The sequence below is a fragment of the Lycium barbarum genome, chromosome 9 (assembly GCF_019175385.1).
Source record: "Lycium barbarum isolate Lr01 chromosome 9, ASM1917538v2, whole genome shotgun sequence".
NCBI classification, from domain to species: Eukaryota; Viridiplantae; Streptophyta; class Magnoliopsida; order Solanales; family Solanaceae; genus Lycium; species Lycium barbarum.
This window is the reverse complement of record NC_083345.1, coordinates 98,867,876-98,888,282: the sequence shown is the minus strand read 5'-3', so window position 1 is coordinate 98,888,282 and position 20,407 is coordinate 98,867,876. Positions and strand designations below refer to the sequence as shown.

At 38.9% G+C, this 20,407-nt stretch overlaps 1 protein-coding gene across 1 annotated transcript; it reads left to right on the top strand.

The window, feature by feature from the left end:
- Positions 1-200: 200 nt before the first annotated feature.
- On the top strand, positions 201-623 carry LOC132612060 (uncharacterized). Its single transcript, XM_060326404.1, has one exon. It carries the CDS (start codon positions 201-203, stop codon positions 621-623), a length of 423 nt encoding a protein of 140 aa, XP_060182387.1.
- Positions 624-20,407: the final 19,784 nt, after the last annotated feature.

Sequence of the window (20,407 nt, the reverse complement as noted above, 5' to 3'; positions counted from 1 at the left end):
CCGTACCTTTGTGGACTTATTTCCCGGATGAAGAAATAATGACAATTGAGGGCGAAGAAAATGAAGATGAATTAGGCTCGAAAGTGTACTTTGACGGAGCGGTCCACTTAAAAGGATCAGGAATCGGAGACGTCTTTGTTTCGGACTCAGGCCAATATTATCCAGTGGCAGCCAAGTTGAGCTTCAGTTGCACCAACAACATGGCTGAATATGAAACATGTATCTTGGGTCTACGTTTAGCCCTCAACGTGGATGTGAAAGATCTTCAGGTAATTAGCGACTCGAATTTGCTAATTCATCAAGTTCGAGAAGAGTGGGCCACCAAGAATGAAAAGATCATACTGTATGTTGTACTTGTGCAAAGATTGGCAGATCGATTCCAAGAAATCAAGTTCAAACACATACCAAGAACCCAAAATGAGTTTGCTGATGCATTGGCAACAATAGTATCTATGATTCAGCATCCCGACAGTAGATACATCGATCCTGTCAAAATTGAAATCAGAGATCAGCCAGCCTACTGTGCTTTTGTAGAGGTAGAGACTGAGGGAAAACCTTGGTACATTGACATAAAAGTGTACTTGGAGAAAGGAGAGTATCCTGAAGGAATCACCTTAAATTAGAAGAAGACTATCAGGAAGTTAGCAAATGGTTTCTACAAGAATGTCCTGTACAAAAGAACCCCATATTTGGGATTTCTTAGATGAGTTGATTTTGTTGAAGCTACAAGATTAATTAAAGAAGTACATGCCGGAACTTGTGGGCCTTACATGAATGGGTTCGTGCTAGCAAAGAAAATCTTAAGAACAGGTTATTACTGGATGACCATGGAGAATGACTGTAGAAAATTCGTCCAGATATGCCACAAGTGTCAGATTCATGGAGACTTAATAAAGGTTCTTCCGACAGAACTAAATGCTATGACGTCACCTTGGCCATTCGCCGCTTGGGGCATGGATGTCATAGGGCCAATTGAGCCAGCTGCGTCAAACAAACACCGCTTCATTTTGATCGCCATAGACTACTTCACCAAGTGGTTGGAAGCAGTATCTTATTCATCAGTAACAAAGAAAGTAGTCACAGATTTATGCGCAACAATATCATATGCTGATTTGGTATCCCAGAATCAATCATAACAGACAATGAGTCTAATCTGCATAGCCACTTGATAAAAGAAATATGAGTGCAGTTCCGAATCACTCATCGAAATTCAACCGCATACTGGCCACAAATGAATGGGGCTGTGGAAGCCGCCAACAAAAACATCAAGAAGATCCTCAAAAAGATGATCGATAACTACAAAGATTGGCATGAACAACTGCCTCATGCATTATTGGGATATCGTACTAAAACCAGAACTTCAACTGGGGCCACTCCATACCTGTTGGTGTATGGCACTAAAGCAGTAATACCAGCCGAAGTAAAAATCTCTTCACTTCTAATAATATAAGAAGCTGAGTTGGATAATGCAGAATGGATCCACAAGAGGTATGAGCAACTTGCTTTGATAGATGAAAAGCGAATGATTGTTGTTTGTCATGGTCAATTATACCAACAAAGAATGGTGCGAACTTTTAACAAGCATGTGAGAACTAGGATTTTTCAAATTGGGCAATTGGTGCTCAAACGAATATTCCCTAATCAAGAAAGGTATAAAGGAAAGTTCGCACCAAACTGGTAAGGCCCCTATATGGTGCGAAAGGTACTATCAGGAGAAGCTGTGGTACTTGCTGAAATGGATGGTCAGGAGTGGCCAAGAGCAATAAATTCAGATGCCATCAAGCGATACTACTTGTGAAGGAGAAGATGACTGCGATGATTCATAGTTTTTATAGTTTATGTTGCTTTGCTTGCAATTTCGCATTTTTAGAAAAAATCAAATAAAAAAAAATGTACGAACTATGCGAGGACCTGATTCCCTATACTTATAAGGGGATATGTAGGCGCTTTTCCAAGCTCGGTCACTTTCACCAAAAATCCAAAATTATGTATTTGAACTACGTCATGACCTGATTCCTATTTTGGGATACGTAGGCACTCTTTTAAGTTCGATCTCACAAAAACATTCCAACATGTTTACCTCGAACTACGTTTCGACCTGATTCTCGAAACGGGATACGTAGGCGCTCTCCCAAGCTCGGTCATTCCAAACAAAATCCCCAACAAACCTTAGGAAACCTTAGAAATGTTTTAGCGAGAGAAAGATGAAGGTAACCTCACAAGGAAACTGGGGCAGAATTTTTGAGAGGACCTCAAAAATTCCTTAAATATATCAGTTCTAATGAACGGACTGATTAAAACTTCTACACTGGGGCAGAATGTTTGAGAAGGATCTCAAAAATTCCTCAAGCACAATGAAATAAAGGATTGACAAGTACACACTTACACTGGGACAAAATTTTTTAGAGGGTCTCAAAAATTCCTTCGACATAGCAAAATTCAAGTCGGTATAAAGATGTATACAAACTAGGGCAAAATTTTCAAAAGGGATTCAAAAATTTCACAAGTCAAGATCAAGAAGGAGAAAAAGAGATGGGAGACCTTGTTTGAGTAACCAATTTCATGACATTAAAAGGGCGTGTGTAAAATATATCATTTTCGAAACATATATAATATACCAAAATACATATATTCTCCAAAAAATCATCGGCTAAAAAACTTTTCAGCTCTGTGAGAAAAATAAAAGATTTTAAGGAAAATGAGCATCCTTTCCTGCCAAAATGTGAACGGGAGAAGTCCATGCGCAGGGAGAGCCGTCGACCAAATAGGAAACTGACAAATTTTCTATGGATGCAGGAACAAACAAGCATGGATGTTTTACGCTAACTCGTTTGCGAGAATGTTTAAAATAGGGTAACGACAACAAGCTGAGTGAAGAAGAAGCTTCAAGGAATAGCGGCGCAAAAGAGTATAAGAAAGGGTAACGAAGCGCTCCTTAAGTAAAGTTTGATTTTACGCTGATAAGTTTGTTCGTTTTGCAGAGCACGATGATTTTTTACAAAAGAAATTTTTTAAAGACTACTGAAAGACATAATCGCGATACCAAAATCCCGGTCTCCACTAAACAGTATTGTGTCAAGGTATTGAGACCCCGGCCTAGATGTCGCATGGCTTTCCTTGATACATTGACTGATTAGACGTCATAAAAATCTAAAAATTTAAAATGACGCGTTGATATCGGTATCGAAATGCCGTATTCACAATCGAGTCCAGTCCTTTTGGAAGATGTGAACCCTGTCGACGAGCAGGTATTCTTCCTCGGAGTCAAAAAATGAAGGTATCAGTCTTGCCACAAAGGCAAGCTCACTCCTCAAAATGACGATATGAATTAAACGACTACATGCCGAAGGGGATGAGTCGTCATCCATATATATAGCCAAAAATAGGTAGCATAATTCCGAGGTTGATGTCCACAATCATTGAAATACGAATGTATTCCTACATCAAGATTTGCAGTCGCTATTGCAGTCTATTTCAAGTTAACATAATCATGGTTCAGGGATAGTGGTAGTCATGAGAAAAGGCTCTGCACTTGAATATGCAGTAGTTAACTTGAATATTCTAACTAAATGTTGTAATTCTGGACACAGGGGTTATTAGTCATCATGAAAGGACTATGATACTGCACTCTAATGTGCAGTCTACATTTGGATTTTTTTACTATAAGTGATGTGGTCCCGAACTGGTAATCTGCAAGCTTCATATGAGGATAACGATGCAGTCGACACCAAATTTGCGACAGCCACCGCAATATGTGAAAATGATATGAGTCCAAATTTTCGAGGGTGGCGGATGTCATAAGACACAAACATGACCCCGCACTTGAAAACATGGTTTTCATTAGTAGCATCTTGCTTACGAAAATGACAACCGGACTAGGGTGTGTATGTTCGCAAAAATATGGTATAGCCCGGCCCAGATTCCAACAGAAGTTATCATTAAACGATGAAAACATCTAAAAATGACAGAAAAAGAGCTGGTCAAAGTATCATGGAATCGTGATTATTATCCAGAGTAGATCATTTTTTCAAAAAAAAAAAACACAAAAAACAAACAATTACAGCAGAAAAGAAAGAAGACAAACAAGCATTTGCGAAAAAGACGGACATAATGTCAGAAAATGACTTCAATATCAACAAAACGACAAAATGCCATTCAGGTATGACTACATTAAAATCAAAAATTCAAAGGACTAACACGCAGGACTCAGCATTTGGAAACGAGCTAAAAGCTATCGAAGATGGTAGCCCAAAAGTCGGATTCAAAATATGCGGAGCATACGTGGAACTTTTTCTTGGGCAACCGATCAAAAACCGTGTACCAGAGTCAAGCTTTCTACACTAGGGATTGGAGATCACTTCAAGCATCAACACTAATAAATTCTTTCTAAAAACCGCCTCCGGTTTGGATTTTCAACCGAAAATAGCCAAAGGGATTCCCACATAAAGGGATATTCCTTTTCTGGGATATCGAGTTGAACTACAATTGGCCTGATTCCCAAAGCCAGGGATATGTAGGCTACTCAAGTTTTGAGGATTGGCCATATTCCTATAATTATCTCGAGACACCTCGAGGTCGTTTAACGAAAGTTCCTTACTTTGTAGTCCTCATAGAGTCAGAACTACAAACGGCCTGAATTCTCATGTAACCCGAGACATGTAGGAAGCCCAGAAATCAGGGTCCGACCATACTTTCAAACTTTTGCGCAAAGAGAGCTGTAATTTCTATTATTCTATAAAAATTAGGTTTGTCAAAATTCGCAGCTCAAGGATGGCCTTGCCATCCTCGAACTCCGAAGCGGCAATTGTTGACACCTAATTTTCACCTCATAAGACGCGTATTTTAATTTTCAAAATTCCTGAGTCAAAGACGGAGCAAGGATGCTCCTCAAAAATTAAAATTTCAAAAATTCCGAGAAAATTGCAAAAATTGACGTTTAATTATTATTCTGTAAAAATTGATAATTGCAAGAAAATTATGTTATTCAAAAATAAAATGCGTATCTTGCTCCGTTTAACTCGGGAATATTGTTAATTAAGACGACGCATGAATTACAGTTCATTTGGACCGCATTTTTCACATTTTTAAATATTCTCCGAAACTATATCAATATTAGGCTTGTTTTGAAGCTAACATTTTTAAATTTATTTAAAATAAACATTCCACCACCACTTTTTCATTTCCCACACCCCACCCCTAGCCTCTCTTCCTTCAGGCGATTTACGCGATTTCTAGGGTACTGCCATGGCGGCGATGCCACGACATTCCATGGCCATTTTTTGGCCAGATTTGAAAGGGTTTTCATGCCCAGTCATGAATTGAGTTTTTTTTTTTAGGATGTTACTTAGGGTTCCTCATGTGTGTGGTTGCCATGGGCGAGGCCCTGAGCCTTTAACCAACTTGTGCACCATACACACTCGAATGAGGGAACCTAGGGAAATTTTCTAGAAATTCCTTCAGATTGGGTACCAATTTAGGGGTTTCTATCCTAGTTAGCCGTTGGAATGTATTGTTTTTTTTTCCTATTAATGACTAGGTGTACTATCCTAATATTTTGCTAATTTGTTGTATTTTTATTTTTTTATTTTAGGATATAAATTTGTTATATTGTGTGATATGTGAATTTCTGATTGGTTGAGGTACGAATTAGTACAAAAATTGGCTTTAAATCTGTTGGACCTTTGCTGGATTTTTGAATATTTTGAATTAGGGTTTCAAATTGGGAGGAATTCGGTGGTGGATGGGTTTCCTTTCCATTTTTGTCCCTTAGAACTATTTCTATTCCTATAAATAGAAAGAAAGTGGCCACTCGAGGGAAGCCTCATTTTTTTGGGGTCTGAAAATCCAAAGTAAAAAAATCCTTCATATATATATCTCCAAATATATTACAAATATTCAACAAATATACCACCTATATATTATAGACTATACTATATCACTACAAGACCATACAAGAGCATTACAAATACATACTCTATTTAGACTACTCTATATATACTGATATTATAAAATAAAAAAATTAAAGAAAAGGTTGATTTACACAAGTTTAAGTGTTGGTGCTAAAGTTGTGATCCAATCACTCTTATTTTGATCTTTTGTTTACCCCATAAAAAGGTATTATCCTATTCTAGCTTTTCTATATTTCCTGTTTCAACTTGTTTGGTGTATTATCTTCCTATGTGTGATTTCAAAGCTACTTCAAGATTCGATTTTGAAGAACTTAGTATCTGTATCTATTTATATGTGATTTTATGTCTATTTTGACACAAGTCTTGTTTAGTTACTATTTCATTAAAACTTTAAGGCTGTCATGATATAAGGTGGATATAATGAAGTTCAAAAAGAAAAAGGAAAGATTTTTTAGTAATTAACTATTGAGTATTAAGGTTTACTAGGTTAAAATGAGTTGTGTGTTTGCTTTGGATCTTATTTACTGCCTCATTTGTTAGTCTTAAAAGGCTGGAAGGGTATTTGTTTTCATTTTTGAGACCATTTGGTTATTGTTCCTATAGTTCCTGAATACCTTTTGGTCCTGTTATGGCTATTTAGTTCACCTTCTAGTTGTTGGATGGTCCTTAATAAGGTGTGGATCATCTGGTTGGTTTTATAGATGTTTGCCATATGTTCATCATCTAAAAAAACCTTTTAGAGTTTTAAAGTAAGCCTGTTTCTTGTGTTCATTACTTAGTAGTTAAGTTCTAGTATAAAAGGTATCTTGAAGTGATATGAACATCTCTGAAATGATTAAGTTGTCATCAAATAAGAACTGGCTTCAAAAAATGAACTTAAGGCTTTGTTCCTTTTTGGAAAAAATGACTTGTTCATGTACACCTCTGGTTTTTGTTTGAATCTTCCTTGTGTGTTAATTTCAATGATCTTCTAGGATTACTTAAATGAAGAAAATAACTTGAAAACCTTAGAATATGATGCTTATACCTTTATTCATGTATATTTGAACTTGAAAGACATTTAACCATCTGCTTGTTTGGTATTATGTGTGCTAGAATTTGTTTTCATTCCTTTGGGATTATTTTCTTCCCAAATTTGTAAAGAATGACTTCTTAATCCCTGATTCTCCATTAGTTGACTTGAGTGACATGTTAAGATCATAAGAAAGGGACTTCTTGCTTGTTTTTATGACTGTTTGCCTTATTTGATATGCATTTGCCATTTTTAACTTGGCTAGACATCTGAGAAGTGGAAATGATCTTGTATACTTGTTTGAGGAACACTAGAATGGTTAAATGTGGATTAAAGGCCCTAAAAATAGAAGAATTTGTCTAAGAGTAGGAACTGGATAAGTCTATGATTTATCTAGTTAGTCCACCAGAATAATCTGAGTCTCTTAGGTTTTGTGTGTGTCAATCCTTCATTTGAATCATTGCTGATATATTCTGTGAGTATGCCTTGGCTAGATAAGTTCTAAATATTCTTCTTTCTTGCCAAACCAGTTTGACACTAATAAAAACTGGAATTTAACCTCAAAAAATAGGATTCTGGATATTGAGCATAGTGATAGTTTCATGACTTCCCTTCTTTATTTTCTTATGACGATCCTGCATCTTACATATGCTATCCTGTTGATTGTAATACTCTTGAAGTATAGTACTTTGTGACCTAGGACAATGGCATGAACCTCCTTTGAGACTTATAAATGTTTTCATGTGAGTTCTCCATCACTTGTGATTTGCTTTGACTTTAATTGACTCATGCTTGTTCCTAAAGATAGTCTTATATTCCCTCCTACTATTGTGGTTTTTCTGGTTCTGATTTGACATTACATCTTAGTTGAACTCTATTCTGATCCTGTATTCATGATTGAATCTGTTTGTTCAATTCCTGAAGTAAAGAATTGGGAATAGCAGCTTAAGGCTCTCTCTCTCTCTCTCTTAATGTTCTCTGTAAGACTGCTTGTATGTTAAGGCAATTTTTGTAATTAGCTAAGTCTTTATGACCTCTTAATGAACCTAAACTAATATATAGAGACCTAAGGGGATCATGGTAAAGATGTACCCTGTAACACTGAGTACTATGAGTTTACTTCGGGTTTAAGGATCATGTTTTGTCATCCCTCTGCTATCTAGATTGCCTAAAAAATAGGATACAAAACTAGTACTAAGTCCTTTACAATTTGGTTTATGGCTAATGTATTTACAGTTCTTTGTGAAGATGGTCTTAAGTCATGTTTGGGAGCTGATTTGTAATTTAAAATTCTGGAAATTTCTTGAGTGTCATTACTGTTTTGAAAGAAGGAACTGATTGAGTCTTACGACTCACTAAGATTGACTGAGTGTTCAAAAAGAGTTGAAGTGAGTTCATATGTAACCTATAGGACCCTGAGATTACAAATTGTTGATATGGGAGTTAAAATGGAGACTTGTTTTGCTAAAATGAAGCCTAATCTGTTCTTTAATGCTTATGTGTGCCTAGTTGAAGTATTAAGAGTTGAAATAACAAAAGATTAGAAATTCCCCTTTTGTTTGACTCCTATTTTTGTTTTGAATCATTTAAGTCATGTAGGGATTTGAAAGAACCTATTTTGACCTTGAAGTGATAAATGGTTGCTATGTGCTATCTTGAAGCTTGACACTATCTTGAATCCATTTGGCTGTCTTAGAGGAAAACTTTAGTTTGCTATTTGCTAAACAAGACTAAAATTGACTAAAATTGTAAGGCAACAAACCTGTTTGACTTAAAGATTGGGGATTGTGTTATGGCTTGCAATTTTGCTTATTTTCCCAAGTCTGAAAAATGGAAAATGAGTGAAATTCTCCTGTGTCAAGATTGATCTTTATGATTCTTGTTAAGTGTTGTAATGCAACCTGAATGGGCTATTGAAGTTGGAATTGTGAATTTTGTTCTGCCCACCATTGATCATTAAGCTTACTTAATTAATTGACTACTAAAACTGTAAAAGTAGCTTTAAACCTCTTATGAAAGTGTGTGTGCTTTGGTTCACTTGATTGCTTGTTCTTGACCCTATATTTAGATGAAGTTCCCTTGATAGTGATTAAGACTTGCTTAATAAACTGGTTCTGGACAAAAAATATACTTGGTACAACATATAGTGTTAGGGGACTCTGTGAAGGTTCAACTTTCCATTTATTTAGATTTTTTCTTACATAACTGTTACACCTCGGAAAATTTTCCGTTGGTACGCAAGTAAACGAACTAGTGATGTGTGCGAGGAGTGCGAGTGTATAATGTTTCATGAGCAATGTGCGTATATGGACGAGAATGATTAGAATGAAAAGTCGAGAAATGTGAAAAGTTGAAAATTGGCAAAACTGCCCAGTGGTCGTAAAGTGCAAAATACGGACCGTAAAATGGAATGCGGTTCGTAAACTGGCAGTCGTAAAGTGGCATGCAAAAACTTCAACTTTCTGCCCAGTTGAGAAATGGTAAAATACGACCAGGAGGATGGACCATAAAGTGATTTACGGCCCGTAAACCATGGTCGTAAATCACCATGCATGCAGCCAAAGTTGCTGGTTCTGCTTAAGGTTAAAGATGACCACGAGGGACGGTCCGTAAACTGCAATACGGACCGTAAACCTCCGTGGACGACCACTGTTCACCTCAGCACAGATTTTCAATTCATTAAATATGAGGACCAAGACGATTTATTTCATTTCTACATTACACCACTTCTCTCTAGAATCATCTCTCTACATTTATTTCATAAGTTTTTAAGGATTATAAGTCTCCAACAACATAAATAAGTGAATCAAGTGTAAGCAAGCCATTAAATACCATTCAAGTCAAGAAGTGCAAATGGAGAAAAACTAGGGTTTTGCTCAAAGTGAAGTATTATCAACCAAAGCTTGTTCCTACATCATCTAAGGTAAGATTCATGAAATTTATATGTTGGTTAACATATTGGGTAGTTGAAATACTTGGATGGTAGAAGTATATGCTAAAATGGTCAATGGAGGGTAAAATGAAGAATGTGGATAATATAAATGACTAATGGCTATTGTTATAATATTAAATGAAGGTAGAAACTTGAGCATCGAAGGAGTACGCGCAAGTGTAGAATAGTTCGACGAAGAGGTATGTGAGGCTAACCCTTCTTTCCTAAGGCATGGTTCTTGGCCAAATTCCTAATCCCTCTATATGAGTATGTTGTCTTCACATGGTTGACATTCCGAGCTCATAAGCTCGCGACCCTTGATATGTGCTATGATTATACTATGTTCCTCGTATGACGAGTAAGTCTATAACGTAGATGTAACGATAATGATGAGGATAGTAATGATGATGAGAGTAAAATGAGATTAGAGATGCTTACGAGCTATTATATATGTATATGTGTGCCTATGAAGGGCTATGATAAGACCCCGAGCTTATGATGCCGGGTAAGAATATATGTATATGACTATGTATAAAGTATGTATACGATTACGAAACGCGCGCACACCTCTGCAGATGGTACGGATGACCCTGATGCCTTGGTAGGGCCAGGTATGTATGATCTTGAGCCTTGGTTGGCCAAGTATGTATGCAACACCGATCCTACGAGGTCGGGTATGATATGTAAATACTATGTAGATGATATGACTATGTATACAATATGAATATGAATGTGATTAGACTATGTGCATATGACACGTATTAGAAATGAGAAGTCCCTATGGAAAAGCAAGTATGTACCATGATGACGATAATAATGTCTCCCTTCCTATGATATTTCATATGTTGCTTATTATGCCTCTATATCGATGTTGATCACGCTTTACATACTCAGTACATTCTTCGTACTGACATCCTTTTGTTTGTGGACGTTGCGTCATGCCCGCAGGTGCACCGGGAGACAGACTTGATCCATAGCTGCTTATCCAGAGATTGCATAGCAGAGCTCCATTCCTTCGGAGCTAGAGCTTTTAGGTACTCATTCTTTTGTGTATATAATTATGGGCATAGAGAGGTCCTGTCCCGCTCATATGATATGTCACACTCTTAGAGGCTCGTAGTCATGTGTATGTGGGTAGAGATGTTTGGCCATGTCGGCCCATGTTTTGCATATCTTTTGTTGGCCTCGTCGGCCTTGTACATTTGACGTGGCATAGATGCCAATGATATGTTAAATGATGATGGTCGTCCAATGGGACTAACATGATAAATGACCACAATGCTTGATTTGATTTACGGTTCGCTTAGATGTTATGTCATGTACGATAAGGGGTGCCCGGGTGGGGTAGCACCGGGTGCTCGTCGCGGCCCCCTAGCCGGGTCGTGACAATAACACCATAAGGTGTCTCTGTTTGCTTTGAAAAATGCATTACATTTGGTTCTCTTTTCTTCAAAGTTAAAACCGACTTGAAAAGGAAGAAGAGATCCTGTGTGTGAACTATTTAAACCATTTGTGTGCTTACTTGCCTCACTTCTCCTTGATTTTCTATTTCTTTTGTTGTGACACTTAGAATCTATGAGTACTTTAAAAAGCTGGTCATCTTTGATTTGTTTTAGCTTGACTTAACCTGTGCTTAGGGACTCTGTGTGCATTATTTTGACTTGTTGTTATCTCTGAATACAACTAAGAATGAAGGTTTGATATTTGAATTGGAAAGGTTGAAAAGGTAAACTGAAAACACTTGTTTGCAATTGTGCTCATGAAAATAGTGTATTAATCCCTTTTAACTGGAATTTTGAAAATCTCTATTTTTACTAAGAGTTGCTCTCATTCTAGACTAGATTAAACTTGAGCTTCTTAACTTAGAAACTGCCTGATTGAGTTGAGTTTTGGGATGCTGATTTGTTTAGCTTAAATCATAGATCTTTTGTTATTGGCTTTATGTCATGACCCATTTTTCCTAGGTAGTACGGGCACTTACCTTCCCACCTCGGTAAGCGAACCCTCATCCCAACAACGAACCAATACATGAATTGAAGAAATTAAGTTGCGGAAATAACAAATACATAAGTCTCACGATATATGTAGATAAATAGTAGTAAAAAGTGCAGAAGACGGTAAATACCCCAGGGTCTAGTTTGAATAATACAAGAGCATCTAGGGAGAATAATCCAATCTGTAAGTACCAATACATAATATCTATGTCATTGAATATAAACTAACACATGAAATAGGAAAGTCTTCAAGGTTAGCGGATGCCATGTTCACCCTGAAAAACTCGAGTGGAAGCTGAAGAGTCGATTAGCCACGGGTTAGAGAAGTAGATCGGACTTGGTACTCTGCATTCATAAAAGAATGCAGCAAGTGCAGGTCAGTACAAACCACAGTACTAGTAGGCATCATCAGCCGATTAAGCATAGTTAACACAACTCAGAAGATATGCAGATAGCAAGAAAATAAGATTACAACCAAGTATCCATCATCGCCTATATAAAACCTCTAACTCAAATATGTCCAGTCCGAATATATACGATCCAATCCAATCATCACAATTCAATCACCAAGAATCTCAGTCAAGTTATAATGAAATGCAATGCAATGCAAAGATCGGGTGAATGAAATGTAATGCCATGCAAATGAAGTGTACATATGTACTCCGGATGGAAATATCGATGTCTCGGTAGTACAACCCAACGTGACTCGCGAATTCTATGTGCCAGCCATCCCGGATCTTTGTCCAACAGACAAACGGGACCCTGGCCAATTGCTCACAGGGGGAGTCTTACCAGTACCACCCTGGGGGATCCGCGGAGTCCATGCACTAACAATGATTCCGGAATATCATCGGAATCGGCCATGCAACAACGATGCCGGAATAGATCATCGGTTATTGGCCATCTCACAATCACTCAAGTAAAAGAATCTGTCATATATCAGTCTCACACAATCAACGATTCCAAAATTGAACCTCGGACATCGGCCGTCTCACAATTACTCGAGTAAAAGAGTTGGTCAATATCATTTTCATACAATCAACGATTCCGGAATTGATCTTCGGATATCGACCTTTTCACAATCACTCACATAAAGAGTTTATCTAAATATCAGTTTACTCAATCAACGATACGGGATCATCATCAGTATCGGCCATGCATCATGAATGTGTGAGAATGCGTGCAATGCGTATATCAATTATCAATAATCAAGTTCAATACCACAAGTACTAACGAAGGGGTACGACAACAAGGTATCAAATCACAACACCAACAATGGTATGCCAACAATATATCAATATCACAGGTACCAACAAAGGGGTACGCCAACAATGTATCATATCACAATACCTACAATGGTATGCCAATAATATATCAATTCACAAGTACCAACAAAAGGGTACGCCAACAATGTATCATATCACAATACCAACAATGGGTATGGAAAATCTATCTCAATCAGGACAATAACACAGATTCCAAATTCTACCACTACTCAGGGCATCAAAACCATCACCCCGGAACAATCAACACACATAACGGGGTGGCTAGTTCCAACACACAACAGGGCCCAACCTAAGGCAATGTCCAACCCGACTTCATACCTGAAGGTTCACATGCTCTCTCCGACATTATATTCTAAATATGTGCTTCGCTATGCGAAGTATCATTAAAGGTAAGCCATAACCTATCTGGACTGTCGAACCGCAACACCAACAAGTCATTTATTTGCTTTGCCTTTCCGCTGAACCTCAGACTAAAGTAGTCTAAGCATAATCAAATTCTATATTAGAAATCACGAAGAATGATACTAATATTATTACTATTTCAATTTGGTCCATTTTAACCCTAAAAATTGGGGCAATAGGCCGACAAGGGAAAAACGGGAAATTCGCAGGCAAAATACAAAATTGAGTCCTAAGTAATCATAATCCAACCATTAATTATTGATTTAGCCCAAGGATTAGCCTAATTTCTAATTCAAGTAAAAACCCCTAAATTGGGTATGAACCCTAAGTCTCTAAATCCGAAATTCAACGTTAAAAGAGGAAAATAATGACTAATAAGCTTAGATTCATCAAATTTTAGCATAACCATCATCAATTTATCATACATGACCCTAAGGAAAAGTTTCCCAAAATCCTCCTTCAAATTTCATCTCTATGTGATTGTTAAATGAAAGGGGGAAATCTATGATGATTGTGATTAGAGAAGAGTAAAGGATTAGGCAAGGTTTACCTCCAAGAATTTCTCCAATTTATGTCCAAGAATAGTTTTCTCAAGCTCCAATATCGAGATGGGAAATAGTGAGGGTCTAAGACTTATTTAAGACACATTTAATGAAAAATAACTGCCCGTCACCGCCACAGCGGTAGGGATGCCACTACGGCAGCTGAGATACCGCCAAAGCAGTATGGCCAACATTACACATGGCCGCCCCAGCAGTCATCACACCGCCACAGCGGTGCCGCTGGGGCAGCTCTGGTGCCGCCATTTCGGGCACCAGACACCAGAATCTCCCCCCTCCCCCCCCAATTTTCTAAGTCTTCAATCAAAATCCCGGGTCATTCCCGAGGCCATCTGCTTACAAAACACCCACATAGACCCACACAAAAATATGCTGTGAATGCGCTCGTGGTCTCAAAATTTCCAACGGAGGCCTCGTTGAGGGAGTCAACTCCCGATGCCTTAATTCTAATTTCCCATCCTAAGTCTTGAAATGCATCTGAATACATTAGGAACCGAACCAAATACACATACATGTTCTAAACGACCATCCGAACCTCTCAGAATCGGCGGAGTTCAGAAAAAGGTCCATTTGCCCAAAAGTCAACTTTGGGTCAACATTTTTCACTTAGAGCCTATATTTTCACCGAAGTTGCCCAAATTCGGTCTAGACACCCCGGGAAGCGTATCAACGGTCCCCTCAGGTCAAAAGTGAGTTAATAAATGCTATGGAACGGGCAAAAACACCGAAGATATTATAACGACCAAACGGGTCGTTACATTATATACCAATTGAACCGTTGCTCGTCCTCGAGCGAAGAAAAGAAGGGAAGTAAGGAAATACCTGAATCAGTGAACAACTGGGGATATCGGCTACGCATATTGGAGTCAGTCTCCCAAGTAGCCTCTTCCACAGGACGGTGCTTCTATTGCACCTTCACAGAAGCAATCTCGTTGGACCTCAACTTCCAAACCTGCCTATCCAAGATCGCGATACGCTCCTCCTCATAAGTCAAATTCTCATCAAGCAATATAGAATCGCAACGGACAATGTAGGTACCGTCGGCATGTTATTTCTCTAGCATCGAAACATGAAAGACCGGGTGAACTCCCGCCAAGCCTAGCGGCAATGCCAACTCGAAAGCTACATCACAGATAAAATCCACAATCTCAAACGGAACAATGTATATGGGGCTTAACTTGCCCCTCTTACCAAACCTCATAGCACCCTTCATTGGTGAAACCTTCAACAGAACCTGCTCACCAATAGCAAACTTCAAATCTCGAACCTTCCGGTCTACATACATCTTTTGCTGACTCTGAGCTGCCACAAGCCTGGCCTGAATAACACTCTATCAAGGGACTCTCTCAATAGATCCATGCTCCCAGGTCAAGCCTCGAACCCATCAAACCAACCAATAGGTGATCTACACCTCCTACCATATAAGGCCTTAAAAGGTGTCATACCAATACTCGAATGATAATTGTTATTGCACGCAAACTCCACTAAGGGCAAGTGCTAGTCCCAATGACCACCAAAGTCAATAACACATGCTATCAATATGTCTTCGAGCACCTAAATGATCCGCTCGGACCGGCCATCGGTCTGGGGATGGAAAGCTGTACTAAAGTCCAATCAGGTACCCAACTCCTCATGAAATGCCCTCCAGAATCGGGAAGTGAAGATAGTACCCCGATCAGATACAATAGAAATAGGGATCCCATGCAACCTCATAATATCCCGAATATACGTCTTGGCTAACTTCTCCGTGGTATAGGAAACCTGAACCTGAACAAAGTGAGCGGACTTAGTCAACCGACCCACTATCACCTAAATAGAATCAAATTCGCCAAGGGCCTTCGGAAGACCCATGACAAAATCCATGGTAATCCTTTCCCACTTCCACTCGGGAATGGGCATCCTCTAAAGCACCCTACCAGGTCGCTGGTGCTCATATTTTACCTGCTGACAATTTTCACACTTAGCCATAAAATCAACTATATCTCTCTTCATGCGACGCCGCCAATAGTGATGTCTCAAGTCATGGTACATCTTAGTTGTTCATGTATGGATGGAATAGCAAGAGCGATGGGCCTTAGATAAAATCAACTGAATCAGATCACCAACACGAGGAACACACACGCGTCCTCTAATCCTCAGAATCAATCATGGACTCCTTAGCCTCCCATCTCGAAAATCTATCCCGAATCTTGCTCAACTGAGCGTCCTTAAACTGATTAGCCTTGATCCGATCCAATAACGAGGACCTCGCTTCTATACAAGCCAAAATCCTGCCCGGGACTCAAATATCAAGATGGATGAAACTGTTGGCCAGAGTTTGAACCTCCATGGCCAACGGGCGCTCGAAAACAATCAATCGAGCTAAACTCCCCATACTCACAACCTTGCGACTCAAGGCATCAACCACCACATTGTCTTTACCAGGGTGATACAGAATAGAGATGTCATAGTCTTTCAAGAGCTCTATCCACCGGCGCTACCTGGAATTAAGATCTCTCTAGGTAAACACATGCTAAAGGCTATGATGATCGGTAAAAACTTCACAATGGACATAGTACAAGTAATGCCTCCAAAGCTTTAAGGCGAAGACTACGGCCAACAACTTCAAATCATGGGTAGGTTAATTCTTCTCGTGAACCTTTAACTGACGGGAAGCATAAGCTATCACTCTGCCCTTCTGTATCAACACCATACCCAAACCCATACGGAAAGCATCACAATAGACAGTGAAGTCCTTGCATTCCACAGGTAAGGCTAGGATCGGGGCTGTAGTCAAAAGAAGCTTGAGCTTTTGAAAGCTTTCCTCACAATTATCCGTCCACTGGAAGGGAACATCTTTTTGAGGCAATCTGGTCAAGGATGAAGTAATGGCAGTAAAACCCTTCACAAAACGACGATAATAACTAGCCAAACCCATAAAACTACGAATCTCGATAACAGTAGTGGGCCTCGCCCAACTCCTCATAGCCTTAATCTTCTGTTGATCAACCATAATCCCCTCCTTGGATACCACATAACTGAAGAATGCCACAGACTCCAACCAGAACTCACACTTAGAAAATTTAGCAAACAAACTATGTTTCTTCAACAACCCAAGAACGGTATGAAGATGACTCTCATGTGCCTCTCTACTCTTGGAATACACCAAGATGTCATCAATAAGCACAATCACAAAGAAATCAAGGAACGACCTAAAGATGCCATTCATCAAAGTCATAAATATAGCTGGGGCATTGGTAAGCCCAAAAGACATCACTAAAAACTCATAGTGTCTATATCTCTTCCGGAATGCTGTCTTCGGAATATCCTCCACCCTAATCTTCAACTGGTGATAGCCGGAACGTAAATCAATCTTCAAAAACACACCGAAGCACCCTGAAGCTGGTCGAACAGGTCATTAAAACGAGGCATAGGGCAATTGTTCTGAATCGTGACCTTGTTCAACTATCGGCAATCAATGCATATCCTCATAGTGCCATCTTTCTTCCTCACAAATAACACAGGAGTACCCCAAGGGGAGACGCTCGGTCTAATGAACCCCTTGCTCAATAAATCTTGCAATATTTCCTTAAGCTCCCTCAACTCAGCAGGTGCCATCCGATATGGTGGGATGGAAATAGGACGAGTGCTCGAGTCCATGTCGATATAGAAATCAATGTCGTAATAGGGTGGCATACCTGGAAGATCCGACGGAAATACCTCCGCGAACTCGCTCACAATAGGGATAGACTCAAGGGGTGAAGATGCAACAGTCGTATCACTGTTATATCCCGTGTTTTCGCATAATCGGAAATCGTGAAAATAATTAAGACTTGCATGTTATAAGGAAATAATTGATTTTAGTTAAAATGTCTATGTTGTTTATGGAAATATTGGTGTGGAAATGTGAAGGAAGTCCAAGGGTAAAAATTTGGAATTTCGGAAATTAGTTTCGGGAATTGCAAAACGAGATTTTTCGAATTGGGCCAAGAAAAAAAAATTGAACAAAATTTGAGGCCCAAGCCACAAAGGTGGCCGGCCATGACCCATGGCTTGTCCAAGCCCATGGATTTAATAGGTCATGTGACTTTCATGTGACCAATGAATAAGTAAGCAAATATATACACATACTTATCCATGGGAAAGTTCAAGAAACAAAAAAAAAATCAATCAACCTTGGAGAAAATAAGGCTCTCGGCCGAAACCCCATAGAAGAGAAAAGAAAATTTTCTAGCCTTGATCTTAGTCTTAAAAATCTTGTTCTTCTTGTATTCGTAGTGTATGCAAGACGCTCTCCGACGTGATATAATTGGTTTGGCACAAGAGCGACGTTTGCGGCGGGTTGAAACTTGAAAGAAAGGTGAGAATTCTTCCACTTTTGTGTTATGGAATTGGTATGAATGTTATGATGATTGGAATAAAATGAGAATTTTGTGGTAGTGATGTATGTGTGTGCAGCCGTGAGTGTGTGTGTGTTGGTATGTGGCCGTGAGCCATGTGAGTTGGAAGGGAAGGTGAATTGAATCCTATCTAGTTCGTTAGTTGCGTCGTTGTGGCATTTATGAAGTAAATGAATATTTAACGAGTTGATTTGGCATTGAAAAATGGTTGCGGGTTCTTATGGGAAATTATATGATTTTTGTATATTTTATATAATTATGGAAGTAAGACTTTAAAATGTGAATTATGGTTGTTGCTAACGAATTCGGAATGAAACAACGCGAGTTAGTATGTTCGTCGTAGTTGTTGACGTTTAGGGATGCAATATGGAAAGTAGCGAATTGTTTGAACTTATGTATATTGCTTGGAATATTATTGGGACGTGTTTGAATAATCTTGAATGAGTAAATGAATACAATAATGTGGATGTTAGTTTGGTATTTCGAAGTTTGAATGAAAGCTATTGATTTATGTAGAAAGAAAGAATATTGAAGTTAGAATGATTTAGTTGTGGCTTATGATGTTTGTGATGTTTGGGTTGTTGTGTTGATGTTTATTGAGCCGAGCTAAGTCTCGGGGGTGTTAGATATATAGGGGAAATGCTGCCGAAATTTCGGTAGACAAAAATGAAGTTAAGGAAATTCTTAAGCCTTAGAATCTCTAATTGGTAACTTTGACCATTTGCAGATTCTGGACGAAACGGGATTTGAGTTTGGGGTGAGCATAAGACGTTTATAAGGTATGTAAGGCTACCCACTCCTTCTTTTGGCATGTCTTAGGTATGCTAGGTTGTTATCGGAACCCCGGGAGCAATCCTGCTCCTCGAAATCCGAATTGGAAAACGGCTACTATTCATTCAATCCAATTGAAGTCTAATGACCCTATTTTGGCTAGAAAGCAATCAACGTCTGAAACTTATGTAAATGTGATCGGATTACTTCGAAACCTTTATGTATGATCCCATAGACCCCAAATGTCCGTAATTCATGTTCGCTACCTCGACTTGACCCGAGGTGGGCCCGCTAACCCCGAGATGCCGTATTTGTTCTATTGGGCTCTCTTTTTGGAAAAGTTTTGATAAGGGATCTTCGGTTATGAAATTTTCGTCTATGAAAGAATATTTTGATTACTATAATGTACTAAACTATATTTTGAGTCATACGTACCACTTTGAGAACATCTTTGTGAAATGAACTTCCGTACTAACAAATTATTCGACTACTTTGACTAATGAGATGACTTATGATGTAATCAAGTTTTGAAAAACTATTTTGATATACAAATTGCATTGTTTGCTCACGACTCCGCTCGTGCCCTTATTATGACTTCGTTCACCAGTTCCCGGGCCGGTTATGATTCGTGCGCATTATGATAAATTCGGCCGTATGCTGTGTTACGGTTCCCGAGACCTCGCCATAGGGCCGGGTTCCGTTTGGTGTTATGCTGTGATATGGCTGGTGATATGATATGCTGATATGTGTGTACTCGGGGATGTACGGAGATTTGAACCTTCTGGTGTTATGCTGTGTGTGGCACCAGCGTCGGAGTGGTGACCACGTTCCTGAGCTTTGCATGATTTTGTTTGCATTATGTATATATGATTTTGATAAACATTTTGATATACTGTTCGGCATTTCTCTCTTTTGTATCCGTTTGCTTTCAGTTGTGGCCCATATTTCTGTACTCTATGCTTTACATACTCAGTACATCTTTCGTACTGACCCCCTTTCCTCGGGGGCTGCGTTTCATGCCCGCAGGTACAAACACAGGTGATCCTCCACTGTAGGCTCCACTTTCTGCTATTTCGGAGTACTCCCTTTGATCCGGAGTCCACTTTTGGTACATACATCTTTTGCTATGTATATATATTTCTGTATATCTGACTATTTGGGT